This window comes from Lepidochelys olivacea, assembly GCF_965140295.1.
Source record: "Lepidochelys olivacea isolate rLepOli2 genome assembly, chromosome: 9".
Taxonomy (NCBI): domain Eukaryota; kingdom Metazoa; phylum Chordata; order Testudines; family Cheloniidae; genus Lepidochelys; species Lepidochelys olivacea.
Window position 1 is genome coordinate 57,483,372 of NC_140419.1, and position 25,031 is coordinate 57,508,402.

General features: G+C 47.8%; 1 protein-coding gene across 1 annotated transcript in view; it reads right to left on the reverse strand.

Moving 5' to 3' along the window:
• Positions 1–2,897: 2,897 nt before the first annotated feature.
• The window catches only part of LOC311526115 (endothelin receptor type B-like), a 33,330-nt gene continuing 11,196 nt past the window's right edge, over positions 2,898–25,031 (reverse strand). The window contains exons 2-8 of the mRNA XM_084638833.1: positions 23,124–23,661; positions 19,844–19,956; positions 14,896–15,100; positions 13,443–13,592; positions 11,298–11,431; positions 10,640–10,748; positions 2,898–8,605 (exon numbers count right to left, since the gene is read on the reverse strand). Coding sequence (XP_084494959.1) covers positions 8,456–8,605; positions 10,640–10,748; positions 11,298–11,431; positions 13,443–13,592; positions 14,896–15,100; positions 19,844–19,956; positions 23,124–23,618 — 1,356 coding nt within the window. The 5' untranslated portion in view covers positions 23,619–23,661 and the 3' untranslated portion in view covers positions 2,898–8,455. The remainder of the gene's footprint in view (positions 8,606–10,639; positions 10,749–11,297; positions 11,432–13,442; positions 13,593–14,895; positions 15,101–19,843; positions 19,957–23,123; positions 23,662–25,031) is intronic.

Genomic DNA, 25,031 nt, shown 5'->3' on the forward strand with positions numbered 1-25,031 from the left:
TGTAACTCTTTGCAGTCTGCTTTGGACTTCGGTATCTTGAGTAACAGCATATTGTCTGCAAACTTCGCCACCTCACTATTTTCCTCTTGTTCCAGATCATTTGTGAATATGTTGAACAGAACTGGTGCCAGTACAGATCCTTCGGGGACCCCACTATTTACCTCTCTCTACTGTGAAAACTGACATTCATTCCTACCCTTTGTTTCCTATCTTGTAACCACTTACTGCTCCATGGCAGGACCTTTCCTTTTATGCCATGACTGTTTTACTTTGCTTAAGAGCCTTTGGTGAGGGATCTTCTCAAAGGCTTTTTGGAAGTCTGAATATGCTGTATCCACTAGATTATCCTTGTCCGTGTTTGTGGCTCCACTCAAAGAAATCTAGTAGATCAGTGGGACATGATTTCCCTTTAAAAAGCCATGCCGACTCTTCCCCAACATAGTGTGGTCCTGAATTACAACTCAGAGGGGTGAGTCTCAGAGATGACCAGTCTCGAGGACAGCAAGGTGCCATTTATTGCCTCCACCAAGTTGTGGGTAAGCTTCCTGTGCAGCAGAAAGTGGTTTGTTTAGCAAATCCAGTGTCCATAAAATTGCCAGAGGCTCCAGAATCTATCAGAGCAAGCTGATAGACAGGCCTCAAAGTCAAAGCTTGATCAGAAAGTGAGATTGGCCATTGTCTGCAGCCGTTAAGATAGGTAGCAGAGAGGGTCTGTTTGGGGAACTGACATCTGTCGTTCTGGCCAGCCATGTCCCCTCTCATGAGGCTGGACCTGCCTGTTTTCCCAGACTACCCATGGGACAGGACTTCAGGGAGCACCTGATGGCAAAGTAGCCTCATTCCCCACAGTACAGGCATAGGCCATTGAGAAAACGCTATTCCTTCTCTTGATCTGAGGGTCACATTCATGTTGTATCTACCTGCAAGGGTTCAGGTTCAGTGATTGCATGGCAGGAGGGTGACAGGAATAGGGCAGGGCCAGGTGGGGCTGAGCACACACTTTCCTTCTTTCTGCCATTGAACAGTCATGTTGTCAATTACTGTCAATTTGGATACACAATACAAGTCAATACAGGGGAGTAATGCAGTGGTGGGGGTTGACCTGGGTCAGTTCATTTTTAATCTCATCCTTCAAGCCTAGTCAGAAGTGGTAAAGCTGCACTGCTTCATTCCAGGCTGTATCAGCTACCTGGGGATGGAAGTGGGTGGTGCAGGCTGCGACAGGGGCCTTGTCTCAATAACTGCAGGGCAACTTCGGCAGAGCGGGCACAGTTTGGACCATCAAACATGAGTGAAAAGAAACGAATGAATTCATCAAAGTCATTGAGAATTGTGTGTGTGTGTGTGTTGTCTCCCCACCCCCCTGCGAGGAGTGGGAATGCCCAATCCAGTGCTTTGCCTCTCAATAAACTGATGACAATCCCTACCTTGGTTTGGTTCTTCGGGTGGAACATCACCAGGAAGAGTAGGTGACATTGTTTGAGAAACCCTGAAACTTCCAATTGTTCACATCAGCTCTCTGGTAGTGGGAGCTTTGGGCCTAGATCATGTGGCTGACGAGCCACAGCTCGTGTGGCTGACGGCGCGAGGGGGCCCACAACTGTTGGGATCTGTGATCCTAGGAAGATGTTTTCCATTGTAGCTGGGCCCCTTGGTTCTGGAAACCTCGAATTAGCTCTGCCATCTCAGTGGTGGGGGAGCTTGGAAATGTCATTTTGCTTGTAGAGGGCACCAGCTGGCATTATGAAATCCACCTTGGCCTCTGAGCCTGACCAGGGTCAGTCTGCTCAAACTGGCAGAAATTGTGATGGGGATGGTCCCTGAGAATTGCTGGACCAGCTCCCGGCTTGAGGAATGTCTGGAGCCTAGCACAGGGATGACTCATCACCACATGTGGCTTCATCAGGCTCTAGCTCAGGGATGACTCATCACTTCACAATGGGGCTTGGTGCCCTCTCCCTGCCCATGGGTCTATTATTAGTAGTTGAATGTTAAGGAAGAGCGAGGAATTCATGGCATTAGCATTGCCAGCAGGAGGAGCTGACAACACTGAACTCAGGCTCTGGCAGGCTAAAAGGCTTTCTGCTCAGCTTTAAACTGTATTTTTGTAATCATTTCCATCAAAGCAGGGTTTTCAGCTCCAATCTAAGGGAGAATCAGTGTTTGGACTGATCCTGTAGCTTGTCTGCCCGCAGGACCAGCACTTCTCTGCACCCAGCAGCTTCTGCAGAAATTAAGTTTTCTTTTCCTTAAATAAAAAAAAAAGATTCTAGCTCTTAGAGTTCTGCAGAAAACCTCCTGCATGTAACCTAATGCAGCACTGTCTGCAAAGGAACTATACTACACAGGTATGGCTTCATGGCAAAGAAAAATCTGCAGCACCATCTCAGAGCCTGGATCAGTTGACTAAGGCTTACAGATCTTGAGAAGCAGAGCTAAAAATAGTAGTGGAGTCAGGGTTCTGAGACCTGGCGAGGGTGTGGGGTTCTCTAAGCCTGGGCCCCGGCCTGAGTGCCCACACAGCTATTTTGGGCCCTGCAGCCTGAGCTCAGCAAGCCCACTGCAGTATATACCAAATGCAATGTGGCCTAATGTTGTCTAAAGTTTATCTGCTGCCCTCCAGCAGTGGGGCCATTAGCCTTTATTTTGTCATAAATGAAGCCATTCTTAATCCTTTTGATGGCTGATATTTGCCAAGATGCTAGCCCAGGGGAACATGTTTAGAGGGGTGTGTGCAATGTCTACAGTCGCCAAATGAACACAAGAGTCACGGGAACCAGTTGACCCTCTATTAAGTATTTAGCAGACTTCCCAGGGCTGCTGCCCAATGATAAGAGACAGCCAGAGTCTTTCCTATCAAACATGAAAATGTTTTATTAACATACAGAGAAGAAAAAGACAGGGCATAACATGTCATGATTTGCTATATATTGCTCTTTCCAAGACAAATTGATGGCCTGGAGCCCTATGACAGGTTGGTAGTGTGTTTGCATTCACAGACATTAAGGTCAAGAAACCCACTAAACCCTGGGTTTCGTGATAAGATTCTCTCCTCTCTCTCCACCACAGCTGGCCCATCTTGTCTGTTTCACTGTGGTACAAGGAGCTGTCAAGCACTTGGCTTGGGGGGGTGCAAGGGCTGCGGTTGATAGTTTGCTTTTCTATAGCACTTTCCACTGGCAGGCTGCAAAGCCTTTCTCTAGTAGAGGCCTGATTTCAAAGGGGGAGTTGAGCCGCAGCTGGACTGAGTTTGTGGGGCTCAGCCTGGTGAGTCTTTGACAGAGCTATGTGTAGGGGGGAGTGTTTGCACAGGGCCAGCCTGCCTCTAGATGGTGCCATCAGTTTCTCTGCTCTCGTGATCACCAGATTTGCTAACCCCAATGAAAGGGGATTGTTAAAAATAAGCATCCTAGTTAGCAGTAAGGCAATTCCCTCGGCGGGGGGGGTTCACAAACAGGAGCTGACTCACACACAAGAGGCTCATCCCATGATTGCTCAGCTGAGGACACCTGACAGAGAATAAACCTCCTTGTAGTTTACAAGATCTGAAACCCAGCTGGCTTCTGGTAGCTGACGGGTGACTTTCTCTGATATCTCAGGGTGTCAGGATATAACAACTGCTGCTTGAGCCCTAAATTTGGCTCTGAAGCCCTTCTTGTCCTCTCTTTCTCCCCACAACGAGAAGAGAGGAATAGCTACATACATGCTTATATTATACTATCTGCCTCTCAAAGCTGGATGCATCAATATAGATATGATCTTGTTCCAGGGATGTCTATGTCATTGCATTGTCATTTTTGCTGGTAGTGAAAGCTAAGCTTAAGGCTGAAGAATAGCTTCCATTGGAACTTCCAGTTTTCAGGTGCCCATAATTCAGGCCAATGTTTTCTGGGGTTGGTCTTAGTCCAGAGATGATATTTTAAGGCTGGGGAAATTACATTCAGATGCATCTATCATACAAAAGGGTTCAAAAAATGCATATACAGTTTCCTGTTGGGCCAAATAAACTTTGAGATCATTTGACAAGAGAATTACAGAGGGTGCACCAGTGAGCTGCAAGGGACCAGCTATGCTGAAGGATACTGAGGCCCTCATTAAACAAGAACATGGCTGGAGCCACCAGAATCCGGAGCTGGAATAAATTTGCAGCAGCCTATTTGTTGCAATATTTATAACATGTGGATCTGAGGCTGTTTTGAAAGATTTGAAACATTTATAAAACTAAAACATTGATTTGCATGCAACAGTTAATGTGGAAATGAATAAAAGAGCTCCTTTAGGATGAAAAGGCAAGGGATTTGTAGCCCTTCTGTGCCTGGCTGTTCAATATGGTGATCTGCAGTCCCCCAGGGTGCCTGTAATTGACGGCTGTCTGGTCCGAGCACTGCAAAGCACCCTGAGCTCTCCTTCCAGTGCCAACGAGAAGCTTGTGGCTGTTGAAAGTATAGGATGCTGTGTATTTACTGCCACCACTCAATGCTTATGGCTGAGAGCTTCAAAGCAGCATTGGGGGATTTAGAGGCACCTTTCCCATTGAAATTAACGGGAGGGGTGCATCTGTCCCCCCACGCTTCCAGCCCAATATGTCAATATGGCACAAGGCAGCAAGGGGGTCTCCAAAGGTGGAACAAAATGAGTCACAGGCACAAATTCCTTGCCAGCCTACTGAACATTAGGAGGACTTGGCTGAGGCCCCTTTCCAGGGTCTAGGTTAGTGAGGAACCCTGGGTGCTTCCTTTATGTGATGGTGTGATAAGGGCTGGCTCTTTTGAGTTGGTACGGGCAACATTTTTGCACAGGGAAGATACTAAGAAGGGGCAAAATTACAGCTATAAACTAATGAGCTTCCTTCTTTCCCCAGAATTTTTTATTTCTTTCCGTCTGCAAACCCCGCTTGTGCCACTGTGGCACAGTGTTCAGCTGAGTGCTAAGGACCTGCACAATCTGTCGCTCTGCAGCTCATCCAGCAGGCGGCGCTCCAAGCGCTAGGCGGCTTGGACCCTCTTCCCATGCTTGTCCCTTGAAGCGCTAAGCACTTTGGCCCAGATCCTCAGAGGTTTTTAGGCACTTAACTATCATTCAAATCAATGGTAATTAGATGCCTAAATATCTTTGAGGATCTGGGCCTCTGCCATGGTCCAAAGTCTCTCTTGAACCGAGAGAAATAGCCCTAGTTACTGTCTTGATGAAGTGAGTTAATCCCCCCTTTGCCCCTCCTTCTGCATTCTGAAATGCCGCTATTCCTAAATGAGGCATCCTCTCTGCTCCTGCCACCTGCTCCCCTGACCTGTCTGCCAGGGAGATGGTCACTGCCAGCTCTAGTTCTTGAGTGCAGCCCTCAGATCCAGGCATCGCAGGGTCAGGCTAAAATGAACTGCCTGAAAACCAGCAAAGGAGCCAGTGAAAGGTCAAGGACATGAAGAGCAATGGCCAGAAAGCCCTGAAGAGCAGAGGGTAGCAGGAGGAAGGCTAGCAAGCTGGGAAGTGCTAGCCCAATGGGAATTGACATGCTGGTAAGGGTCTGCTGTTCTTTCTGGGTTGGTTTCAGCTTGTTTGCTGTGCTGACGTTACCATTCAGGTTGACAGCAGTTTGTCCTGCAATGTCACCTGCTTTGCCTCAAAGTCACCTGAAAATGATCTCCAGACTTGTCAAACGGGCCTTTCCTCTCCCACAGGAGCAAATCTCCAGGACTCCCTCCTCCAATGGATCCTCTCCCCCCACAAGCAGCGGTTGCCCTCTCCAACCCCAGCTGCCCCTTTTTCTGGCCCATTAGAAATTCTAGGTTGCTCCATATACCAAAGTTTAGGGAAACTTAGCCTATTGACTCACTTGATAACCCACTGGGGTGGAGAGATCAATTTAATCAGTCAGCTCTCTCTGGTTTTAAGATTCGCTCAGTCTCTCTGCCACTAAGTGTTCTGATTCCAGAGTGTGGGGACGGTGACCCTGTTTGGGGTTAATGCAGGGTGGTATGGGGGTGAGGATGTCAGATCACATGCTGAACAGGAACACAGAGACTGGGGTTTATATAAAGTATATACACACACGCTCACTCAGGTCACCTGTAAGCATAAGAAATACCAGGACCCTGACATAAATCATAATGATTTAAAAATACTTGCTGTTGAGAATGTGCCCTCCAGCCCGGAGCATTTCAGCCACCAATGAAACTGCAGCCACCTCTGTGGTGGCGAGGAGAGAACAGAATAGCAGCAGCACTGTGTAACTCTTAGGAGGTGAAGGCAAGAACAGCCCAATCAAGTATCATGGGCATTTAGCTGGGCAGACTGTAATTACTAGAGTGGCTCAATTTTCAAACAATTTTTTCTCATTGCGAATTGGGCTTTTTTCAAAATGGAAATGTTTGCAAAGCATGTCAGTGTATGTGTCTGTGTGCGTAAAGCAAAATACCAAAAGTGAAACAAAACTAGGATTTTTATTTTCATTTTTTTTCATTTTTCCCTACTCTCCCCACCCTTTTTTTTTCATGGCAGAATGGAAAAGAGGGCAAAGAAGCAAAAAAAGAAAAGGAAAGAAAGGAGGAGAAAACCTGACCTCCTCCCCCATGAAAATTCCCCATAAAATTTTTCACAACATCATTGGAATAAATGCCAGATTGTTCCTTTGTGGAAGCTTTGGTGTGAAAGCCTGGCTGAACTGGTCAGCTATGTCAGTGATGGCTCTTCACCATATTCTGAGCAGCTCTCGTAAACACTATGCTGGAATCTGGCCCCAGTGAGTGAGAGCTCCCAGCTCTGATGCTAGCAAGGAGAGTGATGGGCCTATAGACCACCACGAGTGGGCAGAATTGTGGGTTTATGGCTAGTCCGCCAAATGGCAGCACCAGCAGCACCATGCTGGAGCATTGTTTCAGTACTGCAAGAGAGGGACCAACACGTCCTAAGGAATCTCCAGCACCACTTCTTGCAGCATCTGGGGTTTCCTTAGCCATCTCTGAACTGTGTCCCTGAGTCTGATGAACCACACAAACAAACTATCAAGGGAAGTGGTGGCTTGGCCATCTCTAGAAGCCTTCAGATCAAGACTGGTCTTTCTGATTGACAGGCTTATGCCAAGCAGCAGTCAATGGGCTCAAGCCAGGAGTAACTGGATGACATTTTCTGGCCTGTAATATATAGGAGATCAGACAGATGATCTAGCAGGCCTCTCTGGCCTTAGACTTTATGAATGTATGCGGTCCAGTGCTCCTGTAACTAGGTACGCAGCCAACATTGCTCAGACCCAATGGTGATCAAGGGTTCCCTTTCACTTCTAGTTCATCTCCTAACTTAGGTGACAAGTGCAGTGAGCTTGCTGGCATCTGTTCATAGCATAACCCCAGCAGAGCTGATCTTTCCTGTTCAGAAGAGGACCAGGACTGGAGCAACATGGGGTGCTGCAGATAGCAATTAAGGACAAGTTGGCAGAGCTGAGTGGTGGATGAAAGCCAACCGTGCCTGGTTTTGGCCCACCTTGACTCTAGCCAAGGCTGCCATTCCTGTGCTTGCCTTTACAAACCCCAATGTGACCAGACACAGCTCTCACTGTGAAGGAGCTGCTGGAAAGGAGAGGGGAGAAGCTACAGCAGCCCATTTCTTTGTATGATACAATTTCAAAAAAGGAACATTTTCTTAACCTCATTTCTACTAAGAATATAACATCCACTAAGCAGCTCTATTCTAAATACACTACTGTGTTGTTATACTATAAACATGCAGGGTGAAATTCACCCCTGGGCAGAGGGCAGCGCAATTCCTAGGTACCCTCTGGGCTTAAACAGGGCTTAAATGGTGTTTCGGACTTCTGCTAGCTGGCTGTCCAGGGTGAATTTCACCCCCAGTGATGGTGTCCCAGGAGCAAAGAGGGGAAGGCTATGGGCCTGTGATGCAGCTGCTTTGGTTTCACCTTGGCTTCTTAATATATCAGCTTGGAGGATCAGAATTGACCTCCGCCACTGGTCCCTTGTCAGTTTAAACGTGACATCACCCACAGCACCATCCCCTCCTCCCCACCCCCCCATCTGGTGGCCTTGCCATCTGGAGACAGATAGCACCATGGGTCACTTGGCTTCTCCAGCAGGATTTAAAACCCAAAAGGTCCTTTGAGGAAAACAAAAAAGATGATTATAAAGGAACAGATGAGAAGTGAGGTTCCAAGGCCCTGGCAGTGGCAGGTTCAATGCTAGGGTGACCAGATAGCAAGTGTAAAAAATCGGGACCTGGGGTGGGAGATAATAGGTGCCTATATAAGAAAAAGCCCCAAATATCAGGACTGTCCCTATAAGATTGGGACATCTGGTCACCCTAGTCAATGGTAAGAAGTTCTGCTGCTTTTTCCAATGGATCTGTGAAAGGAAAGCAAGTGACTCAGAGCCAGCCAGGAAATGACTCTGTGAGTGGGATGGATGACTCCTTTCAGCTCTTGCAGTGAACTCTCCAATTGATTGATGGTTCTTTAGGAAGAGCTGTACTTGTTACTCAAGTGGGAGCTGCTTCGGTCCAGCCCCAATTCCTGACCGTTGGCTTTCCACTTCCCAACAGACCCCTTATCATCCGTTGGTGCGCTGCTCAAGGCTGGTCTCTGGCACCAGCAGCACAGACAGGACTGGGAAGAGATACATAGGGAGGGGTTAGGAGCTGGGACTATGGGATAAAGCATGGTGAAATATCCCCTATTACTATCGAGATGAAGGGTGGTCTTGTGGGTAAGTGATTGGGAGGGTCTTGGCCTGGGAGAATAAATACATATATTATCTGGAAATAAATTATCTGGAAACAGACTTCAATTTATCATACTTTATATTGTTTGGTGACCCTGTGGTCTTAGGGGCCATGCCCTTAAGGGCTGAGCTTCCCAGACAGAGTCTGGTCGGGGCATTGTGACGCTCTTGTTGTTATGTACAGCCATTTGGAACAAGGCACAGCATAAAGCAGAGCTCTTGCAGGCACCATAAGCACTGAAGACCACAGCACCCTTTGTGTGAAGGGCTCTCAGCCCATGCATTTTCTGGGAGCCATTTGCTTTGACTGCTGGGCCAGGGGAAGACAAAGTTTAAAATTTACTCCAAGGGGGATTCTGCATCACTGCGCATGCACAGAATTCATGTCCAACACAGATTTCTTTGCTTCCCTGCAGAAAAATGACTTCTGATGGGGAAGCAAAGGGAAGCCCACAAGGGCGGTCATGTGTCCCTCCCCTGCAGCGCAGGCAGGTTGGGCGTCCAGAGCAGCTGGTAGAGATGTAAATCACCGCTGGGATGGGATTGGGTGGGGGGCTATGCAGATGTGCGTGAGAGAGACACACCTTGTCCCTCTTGCTTGCTATTGCGGCATGTTTGGTATGGAGAGGCAGGGCTTTGAGGTGTTTCTGAGGAGGTAGGCATGGGGGCAGAGCAGAATGTAGCAGCCTGCCTGCTTAGTGAACGGTTCCCATCGTCTTTGTGAATTCCCCCAGGAATATAAAACAGGTGTAAAAGTTTTAAGGCTCCTTTACATTGCCAGAGTGGTGAAAAGGACAGTATGGCCTTACAAATGCTTATGGTGCTTTAGTGATAAGAATTGGTCTAAATTTTTGGACTGAAAAAAATTCCTATCAAAATGTGCTCCATTACCTCTTTGGTGTTGACCTTTTTGGAGATGGTCAGTAGCCAACATAAATTGTGAGTTTGATTCCCTAGCCCTCACTTGCTCTTCAGTTGCCTATGATGTAACACTGAGCATATAGCTGCATATATTTGTTGACTAATAGCTCGAAATAAAGGGTCAAATGTCGCTACATTACTATTAGATTTCCTCTAATGCACCCCCACTCCCATTCTCTATCCATTGTATTGTAGTTTAAATAAATTACCAAAATAATTGAAACTGGCTTGATTATATTGTATTATTTTGACAAATAAAATATGCAGAATTTCGCAGAATTTTAAAATATTGTGTGCTGAATTCTCCCAGAAGTAAAACTTTACTTTGTTTCCCCATGTGCCTTAGGTCACATTTCAGTGCTTCCTGCAAGTGCATGGTGTGCTGCTGCTGCTGATGTTGCAGGGAGCATCAGTTCTTGCTGGCTCTAGATTGAACCCCTCTGCTCCACTTCACAGCCCTGCTGAGTGCAGCACGTGATGGGAGCAAGACCATCAGTAACCAAAATGGAGCCCTTTGAGCCATCGTAAAAATAGGTCACTGTGGAGATGCTAGGGAGAATTCGTTTGATTTTGGTCCCTCTCCAAATGGGAATTCATCCTCTAAGGATTTACTGGGAGGAAGTAAACTACTAGACAGTGCACAGGAGTGGGAGTCAGGAGACCTAGGTTCTATTCCTGAATCTGCCACTTTGTGCCATTGGCCAAGTCACTTACCCACTCCGTGCCTCAGTTTCCTCTTTCTCTGTTTCATTTATTTCAATTGTAAACTTGTCAGGGCAGGTCCTGTCTCTCACTATGTGTATGTAGCATACCCAGAAAAATGGGGTCCCAGTCTTGCCTGGGACCTCTAGGTTCTTCTGTACTACAATGATAAACACCTCCCAAAGCTCAGCCCACACCCTGCTTCATGCTCTTGCTAGCTGAGACATCTTCAGAAGCCTCCACAGCAAGCACATGGCACATGCAGCAAGTCTGAGCTAGCTGCGTTTGTTTCTCACCTGAAAGCAGTTCTTGAATTTCCGGCTGATGAAGTAGAGAGCTACAGGATTGATGCAGGAGTTCAGGGAGGCCATGTTGATACCAAAGTAGTCCATGACTAGGAGGAAACTGGGGGTGGAGAGGAGAGAGAATGATGGGTGTACTTGGAGTGGTCCGTGTAGCCCACTGTCCTGCTTCTGTGAAGAAGCAGTGACTGGAGCTTCAAAGGAAAGCAAAACAAGCCCCTAACACACCTAGCCAATTGTGCAATACTCTGACATGAGGGAAATATTTGCTTCCTTACCCCTGCAGTGACCAGCTCATGCCTGGAAGCATAACATCTGATTACCTTGATCATCCTGCTTTCCATAAGCTCAAAACACGTGCCTTGCTCTTTGATAACAGCAGCTCCCTGCCCACGTACCATAACCATAATGGGACCTCACTGGAATATCTGCCCCCCCCCCACCTTTCTGTGGCTATTAAAAGGGTATCTCACCTTGAAATTGAGCAAATAAAAACAAACAATCAAACAAACAAACAAACAAACCAGTGATTGACATTCCAGGGATAATTACACAGTCGGCAGCCTGGATTCAGAGTCCAGTATTAATATCGCTGCGATCACAAGACTGAAGTACAATACAGAGGTGAGGGTCTTTTTCGGGTTGTCCTCACCTCAGCAATTCACATCTGTTGGGGTCGGTCTGGTCATAGATGGTGTTCTTCAGGATCCTGCTCAGATGGAGAGGCAGCCAGCAGAGAGCGAAGATCACCACCAGGCAGAACACTGTCTTGGCAACTTCCCGGCGCTAAGACTCACAAGTAAAGAAGTGTGGGTGAGTGTACACTCAGCATGAGCCTGACCGAGGAGGGGAGCAGAGCACCACTAGCACAACCCTTGTAGGGGTCCTTTAAATCCCCAGGCACGTCCAGCAGCATTTAGTGCTCACTCAGAATGATCATTGCAGAGCACTGGAATGTAAGGGCTGGAGACCCCTTAAATCCTTACACGTCTCCAGCAGCACAGAAATGTTCATGATTTCATGATCAGAGGGGTCAGGTGGTACAGTACAAGCAGTACAATACTGGTGGGGACTAGGAACTCTATGGTCAGCCAGAGTCAGCAATGTTTGCATTAGTGAACACTTAAAGGACCTGACCCAAGCATGCTGAATTCAGTGGAAAGACTCCCATTGACTTCAATGGACTTTGCATCAGGCCTACAGTGAGCTTGAGCCAGCAGTGGAGGTGAGGCCCACAAGAGCCTCCACTGATGAGGCTTGAGGTCTCCCTTACTTACCGACGCACAGCCAAAGACAGAGGAGTTTACACCATCAGAAGTAAGCCAGGAAGCTGAGCACCAGCCTCTCCTTGTGCAGTGAGTCTGTTATGCTGCCTCAAGGGAGATGTGAACACACAATGAGGCTACCAGAGCCTGCCCTTCTGCCTGCTAACATAGTGATAGCTCCACTGGCAATGTGCAGCTGCTGCAGTAATACAGGCAGGCCTCAACTTTATAACGTTCGACTTACGATGAACAGCACTTACAATCTTCTGAATTGGCCCCCTGATTCAACTTATGGCAATTGGTTTAGATTTAATGATGCTCGGTCCCGCAATGGAGTGTATTGTGGTTCCAAGTTATAACATTTCGACTTATGACGCAATTTTCAGGAACCAATTGTGTCGTAAGTTCAAGGACTGCCTGTACAGCATTTCTTTAAATAACAGACAAACAGGACTATTTATAGCCCAGGTATAATAAATACACTGGGGGGCCTTAGCTTCCCCAAGACAGTCAGATTGGACCAGACTGGGCTGGGGACCTGACCTAACACCGCATGATTGCTCTTGTACTGGTATTTGTAGCTATTGGCTGGGTGGTCCTGGAATGTAACAGGGAACGGGGGAGCCACTGTGGCATGGGGAGGTGGAGATCAAGACATCTTAGACAAAGGGACTAAGGCCCAGCTCCTCAATGGGCGTTAGGTGCATTAAACCCCGGTGAAGCTCTGGGCCTCCCTGCCCCTTCTGTCCAATGGAGATAATAATCTGCCCTTTCTGCCCCCCTTGCCTGGCTTGTTTATTTAGACTGTAAACTCTTCAGGGCAGGGACTGGCACTTGTGGGTATGCGCCATGCCTAGCCCAAAGGGACCCTGGTTGCCACTGGCCTTTACGCACTACTGGAATACAACTAAGCATAATCCATTAAAAGTCAAACTGGTTTGCAGCCTTAATGCTAGTGCCTGGAGTTGTACCAGACAAACTCTGGCAACGCTCACCACTGGGCAGAAGAGGGGTGTTTCCTACAGCTCAGACTGGCAGGGATCCCGGCAGGAGCGGTTCAACTTCCTCTGCAACATGGGGCATGGTTTGCCCGCTGGGATCATCTGGGCATGTCTCACCTAGTCAATACCCTGCCATCACAGGGAGTCTTGGGCACTGGTGCCACCTCGGTCCCTCCTGTTCCCTGCCCGTGGCACACAACAGTTTAGTCACCTGAGGAAATTCTTTAGTCTAACTAAAGTCTGTGGGCTTAGCAGAGGGATATCTGGGTGCAATGTGGTGACCTGTCATATACAGGAGGCCAGACTAGATGAGCTGATGATACTTTCTGGCCTTAAACTCTATGAAACTGAGAGATGAGCTGTACAGAGCTAGTGGCCCCAGGCCTCCACGAGTGTCAATTTCCATAACTCCACTGACTTGTCCTCCATGGACTTCACACCCACTGTGGACTAGGGCCAGTACATGGTCTCTTGTGCTGCAGCTCTATCCTCTCTCTGTGGGTTGCCTGGCAGAAGGCTGGATCCCCTCACCCGCTTCATGTGGTCATTGAAGGCAATTCTCATGCCATTCCTCTTGCTCAGCATCTCGCAGGACATGAGGGTATAGAAGACACCGGTGCATGCCAGAGGCAGGCAGAAATAGAAGCCAAAAAGCCACCAGTCCTTCACATCCCTGTAGAACTACACACAAAACAGAAAGGACATGAATAGGAAACAGGAATAACCAGCCCAGGGCAGAACCAGGCTCCATCTAATCCAGTGTCCTGACTCCTAGTCCAAAATAGTTAGAGGATGGCTTATTCCTGTTTAATTTGCCTTCCAAAAGCAGCCCTTTCTTATTCTGGCAGATCATATACAGCACCCAGAGGCAGGAAGCAATCACAAGTCAAAATATCATGCAGAGCTCTATACTGTCCTCGAAGGGGATACATTTTGATGCTTCATTAGGGATTTTTTCCATCCCCAGATACTATGATCTCAGCTCTGTAAAGCCGTAGTAAAAAGTAAATGGAGGGTCAGCTTAGTTCAACACGTCTTGTCTCTGCAGGTAAACATCCATAATGTTAGTCATGGTAAAGCTGTGTAAATAACAGGGTCTTTGGTGCATTGGCCATTCTGAAATGGCCAAAACAATGCATTTTGGGAGGGAACAAAATGTTTCTTTTTGATTTTGAGGTTTTCTTAACATTTAATTTTTTAAAAATAAAATTGAAGGACATTTTGAAATGAAGTAATTATGAAGAGAAAATCAAAACATTTTGAAAGTAAAACAAAATGTTCTGATTAGGGTTTTGTTTGAGGGTTTGTCTGTGGGTTTTTTGGTGTAAAACAATTTGGTTTTTGGTGAGAAACAATTTGGTGAACTCTGCAAAAATTTGCAAAATGTTTTGGTGTCACTGAATTTTGCCCAGCTCTGAATCCCAGTGAGTGTCACAGGCCCTGTACTGAATGCATAGGGGATAGTCCAGTCCAGTTACCTTCACTTTAGTTTGCTTTAAGATGTTTACACTTGTCTGTGCTCCCCACTCGTCTGGTTTCATCCAGAAGCAAAAGGATCCCCAAATCATTAGGGATGTTGCTCTTATTTCAAACCCAGGAGAAATCACTAAGTACAAAGAACCTCAAAAGACACCCTGATTTCTACACAGGCTTCCAGACTGAGAGGCTGGGCTTAGAGAAGAGTCCAAATCCAAACCCTTGGTCTGAGCACCATCAGACTTCAGAAGAATGTGGTTCTAGATCGAGATCCCACCTGGCTTCTGGCTCCACAATGGGCTGAACCAAAACTCCATATCCAACCTCCACCCTGTGATTTGCAGCTCGGATACACATGTGAGCCCACTCCCTTCTGAGCTTTTCCCAGTACTGTTATCGCCTTGCTGGCACTGAGGGGCTGTGCACCATCCATTCCCATCTGCATGCTGGTAGTGAGCACCAGAAGGGGAGTGCCCCCTCATCACTAGAACAGGGGTGGAGTACACACCAGGGTGAATCTGGAGCTCTGTTTGGAGGACAGCATGCAGACCCAGAGCATCTCCTCGCGATAGTTCAGCTCCACCATGTCAAAGGCAATGGCTTCAGGGACGGCCAGGACGATAGCCACAGCCCAGATCAGCATCACCTCGACTGCCTTCCACATGGGGATCCCTATGCCCTGGATCCGGCTCCAGGAGGCCACTGCCCTGTACCTGCCAGACACAACAGGATGTTACTGCCTTCATTTCACAAGTTGCAACTCACTGTGACAGGGTGAGAGCCCCGTCCCCTGCTGGAAAGGGCTAAGGCAAGCCTTGAGCTCAGGAAACCACCCCTCTGGACTGGTACTGGGTTTGGTCTGAAAGAGGGGGAAATCCAGCTGGGGCCTGGGAAAAGTGCAGACAGGCAGCTCCTACTGGACACTCAGCTGAGGCCTAGCTGGTGAGAATGGGTTGCTGACAGGAAGGACTGGGCCAAGAAGACAGCGGCTGAATCTGAACTATGTGTCTGAGAGGTGCAGAGCCACTGTGCATTGCTGGTCATTACTTACAGATCAGAATAACAGAGACTTGGTGGGATAACTCACATGACTGGAGTACTGTCATGGATGGTTATAAACTGTTCAGGAAGGACAGGCAGGGCAGAAAAGGTGGGGGAGTAGCACTGTATGTAAGGGAGCAGTATGACTGCTCAGAGCTCCAGTATGAAACTGCAGAAAAACCTGAGTGTCTCTGGATTAAGTTTAGAAGTGTGTGCAACAAGAGTGATGTAGTGGTGGGAGTCTGCTATAGACCACCGGACCAGGGGGATGAGGTGGATGAGGCTTTCTTCCGGCAGCTCACGGAAGCTACTAGATCGCATGCCCTGATTCTCATGGGTGACTTTAATTTTCCTGATATCTGCTGGGAGAGCAATACAGCGGTGCATAGACAATCCAGGAAGTTTTTGGAAAGCGTAGGGGACAATTTCCTGGCGCAAGTGCTAGAGGAGCCAACTAGGGGGGGCGCTTTTCTTGACCTGCTGCTCACAAACCGGGTAGAATTAGTGGGGGAAGCAAAAGTGGATGGGAATCTGGGAGGCAGTGACCATGAGTTGGTTGAGTTCAGGATCCTGACGCAGGGAAGAAAGGTAAGCAGCAGGATACGGACCCTGGACTTCAGGAAAGCAGACTTCGACTCCTTCAGGGAACGGATGGCCAGGATCCCCTGGGGGACTAACTTGAAGGGGAAAGGAGTCCAGGAGAGCTGGCTGTATTTCAAGGAATCCCTGTTGAGGTTACAGGGACAAACCATCCCGATGAGTCGAAAGAATAGTAAATATGGCAGGCGACCAGCTTGGCTTAATGGTGAAATCCTAGCGGATCTTAAACATAAAAAAGAAGCTTACAAGAAGTGGAAGGTTGGACATATGACCAGGGAAGAGTATAAAAATATTGCTCGGGCATGTAGGAATGTTATCAGGAGGGCCAAATCGCACCTGGAGCTGCAGCTAGCCAGAGATGTCAAGAGTAACAAGAAGGGTTTCTTCAGGTATGTTGGCAACAAGAAGAAAGCCAAGGAATGTGTGGGCCCCTTACTGAATGAGGGAGGCAACCTAGTGACAGAGGATGTGGAAAAAGCTAATGTACTCAATGCTTTTTTTGCCTCTGTTTTCACTAACAAGGTCAGCTCCCAGACTGCTGCGCTGGGCATCACAAAATGCGGAACAGATGGCCAGCCCTCTGTGGAGATAGAGGCGGTTAGGGACTATTTAGAAAAGCTGGACGTGCACAAGTCCATGGGGCCGGACGAGTTGCATCCGAGAGTGCTGAAGGAATTGGCGGCTGTGATTGCAGAGCCACTGGCCATTATCTTTGAAAACTCATGGCGAACCGGGGAAGTCCCGGATGACTGGAAAAAGGCTAATGTAGTGCCAATCTTTAAAAAAGGGAAGAAGGAAGATCCTGGGAACTACAGGCCAGTCAGCCTCACCTCAGTCCCTGGAAAAATCATGGAGCAGGTCCTCAAAGAATCAATCCTGAAGCACTTGCATGAGAGGAAAGTGATCAGGAACAGTCAGCATGGATTCACCAAGGGAAGGTCATGCCTGACTAATCTAATCGCCTTTTATGATGAGATTACTGGTTCTGTGGATGAAGGGAAAGCAGTGGATGTATTGTTTCTTGACTTTAGCAAAGCTTTTGACACGGTCTCCCATAGTATTCTTGTCAGCAAGTTAAGGAAGTATGGGCTGGATGAATGCACTATAAGGTGGGTAGAAAGCTGGCTAAATTGTCGGGCTCAACGGGTAGTGATCAATGGCTCCATGTCTAGTTGGCAGCCGGTATCAAGTGGAGTGCCCCAAGGGTCGGTCCTGGGGCCGGTTTTATTCAATATCTTCATAAATGATCTGGAGGATGGTGTGGATTGCACTCTCAGCAAATTTGCGGATGATACTAAACTGGGAGGAGTGGTAGATACGCTGGAGGGGAGGGATAGGATACAGAAGGACCTAGACCAATTGGAAGATTGGGCCAAAAGGAATCTGATGAGGTTCAATAAGGATAAGTGCAGGGTCCTGCACTTAGGACGGAAGAACCCAATGCACAGCTACAGACTAGGGACCGAATGGCTAGGCAGCAGTTCTGTGGAAAAGGACCTAGGGGTGACAGTGGACGAGAACCTGGATATGAGTCAGCAGTGTGCCCTTGTTGCCAAGAAGGCCAATGGCATTTTGGGATGTATAAGTAGGGGCATAGCGAGCAGATCGAGGGACGTGATCGTTCCCCTCTATTCGACATTGGTGAGGCCTCATCTGGAGTACTGTGTCCAGTTTTGGGCCCCACACTTCAAGAAGGATGTGGATAAATTGGAGAGAGTCCAGCGAAGGGCAACAAAAATGATTAGGGGACTGGAACACATGAGTTATGAGGAGAGGCTGAGGGAGCTGGGATTGTTTAGCCTGCAGAAGAGAAGAATGAGGGGGGATTTGATAGCTGCTTTCAACTACCTGAAAGGGGGTTCCAAAGAGGATGGCTCTAGACTGTTCTCAATGGTAGCAGATGACAGAACGAGGAGTAATGGTCTCAAGTTGCAGTGGGGGAGGTTTAGATTGGATATTAGGAAAAACTTTTTCACTAAGAGGGTGGTGAAACACTGGAATGCGTTACCTAGGGAGGTGGTAGAATCTCCTTAGAATCATAGAATCATAGAATATCAGGGTTGGAAGGGACCCCAGAAGGTCATCTAGTCCAACCCCCTGCTCAAAGCAGGACCAATTCCCAGTTAAATAATCCCAGCCAGGGCTTTGTCAAGCCTGACCTTAAAAACCTCTAAGGAAGGAGATTCTTTAGAGGTTTTTAAGGTCAGGCTTGACAAAGCCCTGGCTGGGATGATTTAACTGGGAATTGGTCCTGCTTTGAGCAGGGGGTTGGACTAGATGACCTCCTGAGGTCCCTTCCAACCCTGATATTCTATGATTCTATGATTCTACAGGAGCAGGGCCTGGAGGTGCAGCCTGGCTGGTGAAAGAGTTTGTTGTCTTGTACCTTTTGAGCTTTGTTTTGCAGGACTCCTTTCCCCAATGCGTCAGGTGCTTTGGCTCAGATGACTGGAGGGCAAGGCTGCTATTTCATCTGGGTAGGTCACATGGCACTGGGGGGAAGCTTAGGCAGAACACACAGGACCATGCTGTGCTGTAAGGTGGCAAGTGTGGGCCGTGTGCTGTCACACACAGAAGGCTCCAGGGAGCAGAGAGTCGTAAGAAAAGCAACAGGCTGGAGGGCTGAGAAGGTGCAAATTAAAGTAGTCCCAACCCTGCCTTAGACTTAGAGCATCTTCCATCTCCACTGCATGTCAGTTATCCCACTGTCTTGGGCGAGAGTGGGCGTTAGAGGGTCTGAGTGAGTCTCACAGCATGTTAAGCATCTTCTCTGAATTTGGCTCAAGGGGAAGCAGGGACCACGTGGGACCAGTGGGCTGCACTGTGGCTATGTGAGGGGGTATGCCCCCCCACAGTCATGAGTTAATTGGAGACCGAGAACAAATAGCGCCCCTGATTGCACGAGGCAGGTGGGAGATGAAGCCTAGCTGGGGGCGGAGCCGGCTGGTGAGCATCCAGAGGGAAGCCCAGGTTGTAGGGAGAGGGGTGAACAACTCTGCAGTCCATCTCTGCAAGCTGGAGAGTGGAGGAGCGACCTGGAGAGAGGCAGGTGCACAGGCAGCCCAGGGAGGGGCTATGGGAAGGGCCAAGGTAGGAAGAAGTCCAAGGAGGCAGCATGGAGTCTGAGGGAGCAGAGCTCAGCTGCTCACCACAGGATGCCTGGCCTGGAACCCAGAGCAGAGGGCAGGCCTGAGTTCCCCTGCCCTCCAGGACCGGTGGGGTGGGAACCCCGTGCCACAAAAGGGAGAAGGACAATTGAGTTTGGAGCCAGGGAGCAGGGCTGGCTCTAGGTTTTTGCCGCCCCAAGGAAAAAAATTTGCTGCCCCAAGCTCCAAGAGCACAACTGCCCAAGCAAAAAAAAAAAAAAAAAAAAAATGCTGCCCCTGGCATTGTGCCACCCCAAGCATGTGATTGCTTTGCTGGTGCCTAGAGCCAGTCCTGCCAGGGAGAAAGCACTAGGAGGTGTCGCTCTGCTGGAAAGCCCGAGGACAGTTCTGCAGAGCCCAGGTCAGGGCAAAGTGTTTGCAGATTTGAGTTTAGTTTATTGGACTCTTTGTTTACCCCCAAGGGGGGAGGGGAGAAGAGACTAAACGTGACCTGGCTGGCCAATTATGGCAGAGCCGGAGTAGTTGTCAACAGGAGGAGCTAGAGGAGAGACAGCCATGCTATCCCCAGCCATGCCATCCCCAGCCACAAGGGGGCACACCAGCAGTGAGTCCACTCTTCCACTGGCTGCCTCAAGGACAGCAAAGGGGGATGTGCCATCATTAAATTGACTTGGGTGCAGAATGTGGTGGTGATAGCAGGTTCATTACCTGTCTATGCTGAGTGCACAGAGGCTGAGGACAGTGATGCCCACAGATGCCTTCTGAATGAATGGAACCAGCTTGCATACCTGGACGCCGAATGGCCAGTCTTCTGCCAACAGCTGGGAAAGAGGACAAAGAAGCACATGATTAACAGGCCTTGTCAGATTTTTTGGAGCAGGTTGTTCCCTTCATGGAAAGGAGAGGTTGCTATGAAACACATGGATGTTATCTCTGCTGGCATTCGGGGTGACCTCTCTTGGGCTGTGTGAGCATGGGGTTGTAAAATGGCTTGACACACTGGGACTGAGTCCTCTCCCACAAGCACACTTTTAGGAGGAGGGTTTATTGTGCTGAGGGGTGGTTCAGAAGCCAGTGTTTGAACCCAAACACTGGCATTTTTTGAGAGGTACAAAATTCAACTTTGACTCCTTTGGGCCTGAAGCTCCCCTGGCATTTGGGTTCTGGGCTGGGCTCACATTTGCAAGGGGCTCATCTTTAGCTGCTGCTGACATCTCACAAGAACAGCTGCTGAATTTCAGTGCCATCAGATTCCAGTCCAGCCCGGATTCCGCCTTGCTTCCAAACTTGAACTTACTGCTCATCTAAATGTAGATCTCAACACCAACTCCTCCTTGCAGCACTAGCTGCAATGGCCAGTAGTTTATTGCATGACACTGAGGCCCAGATCCTCACAGGCATTTAGGTCCCTGACTCCCACTGGAATCAATGGGAGTCTAGGTGTCTAAATACTTTTGAGGATCTAGGCCTAAAAGCATAAAAATGGCCAACTTGCTGAGGGCTGTAATTGATAGAGCACCTGTCGACATTTCAGAAGTCACCAAACAGACTCAGACAAGTCAAACAGCAAGGAAACGTTTAGATCAGATCCTAGTTAAACTTGATTGAGATCACAATTTGTCATTCGAGAATAAACTAACTAGTGTATAATCTTGTATTTGCTAGGGGTCAAATTCTGTTCTACCTTACCCACTTGACTTCAGTGGAAACCCTTACTTCTTAAGGCAACCCGGGTTAGTCCTAGGTAGCCACCCATAAAGGTTTAAAAATAATAAGTTCTACAATTAGAGAGGACTCATTTTACTCTAACATACTGGCTCAAATTCATCCGATTGAACCCAATGACATTATACCAGGGCTTAATTTGCCCCATTGAGTTTACTAAGGACACAGTCTCTAATTGGGCAGGATAGCGTACTCATGCTAAGTTGTTAAGTTAATTTATTATTGAACATCACCATCTGAAATCCAGTTATGGGGCTTGTTGAGTCAGGATTATACTGGAACAACTGTATTGCTGTACATTAGAATAATTGAATTATACACACGTGCAAAAAGGAATAATGCAACATTACATTAAGATTGTGGCTTGGTCTACATTATAGAGTTAGGTTGATGTAAGGCAGCTTATGTTGACGTGACTATGTCAGTGTCCACACTACAGCCTTGCTCCCGCCGATATAAGTGCCGAGGGGTTGAGGTAGACCTGAAAGCCTGAGCTCCAGCTGAGCCGAAACATCTCTACAGTTGTTTTTGATGTGCCAGCCCACTCCCCATAAGCAAACATCTATGGTGTCAGGCTAGGAGGCTTGCTCAGAGGGCTTGTAACACTTGCACTTATGTCAATATAAATGATGTTTCTCAGGGATGTGACAAAGCACTCCCCGAGCGATGTAAATTATTCTGACCTAAGCACTGGTGTGGACTGTGCTATGTCGGCGGGAGAAAGCTTCTCCCATTGTCATAGCTACTGCCTTGTGCACAGGTGGATTTATTTTGCCAATGGGAGAGTATCTGCACTAGCAGCATGATAGCTGTGCCGCTGTAGCAATTCTAGTGTAGACTAGCCCTCAGATGCAGCATAGACATACCCTTAGGGTCTGATCCATTGTCTTCAATAGGGTTTGGAGCAGCCACTTAATCTATCAGTTCCCCACCTATAAAGGGGGTATAGTGAAGGTTGACATGCATTACGATTATGTGATGCTTGGATACTATGGAGATGAGGGTGAGATGAGATGTCAGTGGAGTTAATATCTGGTAGAAGGGCCCATATTATGAACTGACACCTCCGCTCCTCAGGCATAATGGAACATAAAGCTCATCTGTGCAAGAGTCAGAGTTTTCCTAGGTGCCAGTCCAAGCCTATGCAATGAGCTCCTCCAGGAACTAAGAGCCATCTCCAACCCCCACACCCCACCCCTTCTGCTGCAAGTGCCAGGTGCACCTGACCTGCTGTCTAATATGAATGCAGAGCAGCATGGACATTTTAAAATGCAAAACCAAAACCATAACACAAACCACTTCATGGCACACACAATGACAGCAGGAGATAAAGGAATTTGTTAGGCTGCTTAATGGGCTCCTGGAAGTGCTGAGCTATTGCAGTGATGAGGGTGGCATAAGAATCTGAATAGAACAGAATGGAAGGCATGGTGCTCAGCAAACAGGGATAACTTTATCAAGTATTGTAACACCTGTGATTTCCCTTTGTTTCCAATTGGGATCTCATGTGCTGCTCCTTTTTCCTTACCCCTCTGGCAGTCCCTTTTCTGGAAGCCTTGCTACCCACCACCCACCTCATCTCATTACCATCTGGCAGCACCAGGCTCAAGTCTTTCCTCAAAACATTCTTCCCTCTGCCACTAGGGACCTCTGCCTCCTGGTCAGTACAGAATTGTTCTCCAGTCTGGTGCTGAGTAATTTTTATCACTTCCCTGGAGAGATTGTTCATGGTCCAACCAACCTCCCAGCTGATATGTGGCCTAACTGTTTCTTCAAATAATTTCATTTCCCTAAATGTGTCCCCCTTCACCATCCTAGAATCCATCTCTGCACCAGGTGGCACTCATTGCTATAATAGTATATATAATATAATAGCTTGGCCGTGACTGTATTGTACTAAGCCCTGTCTGTAGGGAGAGACAGTCCCTGCAAAAGAATTTACTCCCAAGATAGATAAGGACAACGGAGGCTCAGAGACTGTAGTGACTTGCCCAAAGTAGGTCAGTGGCAAACCTCAGAAAGGAACCCAAGTTTCTTGGATCCCCACACAATGCCTTCTCCACTGGCACAGTGGTTCTCTGACAGTTGCTTCAGATACTTGTTTATAGTTATCATACCTCTTGGTGTGCATTAGCCACCCAAACCCGTGTTATCTGTCCAGGTATTTATCATAGAAGGATCTGAGCATCGTAATGTGGGAGGGTTGAAGTCCCCCTTGCCACCTTCCCAAATGGCAAGCTTATTAGTGCCCCATGGTGCCTACCTTGTACACATTGATGGGAAGAGCTATGAGGATGTAGAGAAGGTCCCCAAGAGCCAAGCTAGCAATGAGGACATTGGGCCCATTCCTCATGCATTTGTTCTTGTAAATGATCCTCAGCAGGGTGGAGTTGCCGATGATGCCCACCATGAAAATGGTGCAGGACACGATGGTATTTATGTACTTGAAGATGTGTCTGATTTCAGCAGGCTTTATGCACATAGTGGGCAGGGGTAACTGTGACTGGGCGTTCCCACTGGCGTCATTCGACTGGTTGGAGGAGGCTTTGACATCCTGGAACAAGCTCGATTGGACAAGACCGTAAACCTGCTCCTGGTGTAGAACCTTAAATGGAATCGTGCTCTCCTTGATGTTCCTTGGGGTCTGACTGCAGACGCTTGAGAAAAGGCAAGTCAGGGAAATGGCTAGTGCTACAGAAGTTGGGTTTCTAGCCATTGAGGATGGAACACCAAACCCCAGCCAGATTCCTATGTGCATTTGCTTACAGCGGTATGGATGTCTGTTTGAGTCTTGGCTTCTCCTGTAGAGAAGGAATGGGGGGAAACCAGTTACAGGGGAAAGGGGAAGCAAAATGAAACTGAGGAATTGAATGATGAATCAGAGAAGAAACCACACTGCCATTATTCTCATAGGACCTGACCATAAGTCCAGGGTAGTCAGTGGAAGTCTTTCAAACATTGGTTTTATTTCAAGTGGTGGCCCAGTAGAAGCTCAGTCAGGTTCAGCCACTGATTGGCTGTCTGACCTCAGTCAAGTCACTTCACCCATCAGTGACTCAGTTTCCCTGTCTGTAAAATGTAGCTAATGCCCTCACTTATAAGGTACTCTGAGATCTGTGGTTGAAATGTGCTAGCTAAGAGCTATTATTGTTACAAGAACCAATGCAGAAAAGGCCAGTCTCCTGTTGAGAATTCTATGTCCTATTGCTCTCAGAACAAAACCAGATTGAATGCTGTGAGTCTGAGGTTTGCCAACAAGCACTGATCTCAGGCCTGCCTTTTATATCTTGCTGGCTATCATCCCATGCCCCCACACTCCTTCCATCTATAATTTGGTCTCAGATAATTACATCTGAGTTTATCTTTAAACAATCTTCTCCCATTCCAAAACCCAGAAGAAATGCTAGTCGTTAAGAGAGCAGCAGTAATATCCATCTAGCTTAGGCATCACCATAGTATCTGAGTGCCTCACAATCTTTAATGTGTACTTATCCTCACAACTGCTCTGTGTAACAGGGCATTCATAGATTCATAGATACTAAGGTCAGAAGGCACCATTATGATCATCTAGTCCGATCTCCTGCACAACGCAGGCCACAGAATCTCACCCACCCACTCCTGTGAAAAACCTCTCACCTATGTCTGAGCTATTGAAGTCCTCAAATTGTGGTTTAAAGACTTCAAGGAGCAGAGAATCCTCCAGCAAGTGACCCGTACCCCATGCTACAGAGGAAGGCGAAAAACCTCCAGGGCTTCTTCCGATCTGCCCTGGAGGAAAATTCCTTCCCGACCCCAAATATGGTGATCAGCTAAACGCTGAGCATATGGGCAAGATTCATCAGCCAGATACTACAGAAAATTCTTTCCTGGGTAACTCAGATCCCACCCCATCTAACATCCCATCACAGGCCATTAGGCCTATTTACCATGAATATTTAAAGATCCCATGTTATTCCCATGGTACAGAGAGGAAACTGAGGATAGTGAGATGAGATGACTTGCCCCAAGTAACACATGCAGTGCCTGGGAGAGCAGAGAGTTGAACCTGGGTTTTCCACGTCCCAGGCTAACACCCTAACCAATGAATCCTCCTTTCTCTTTGATATCCCTGGTAACACTCGATGTAAACCCCTTCTCCACACCCCACGCAACAGCACTGCATTATGACATT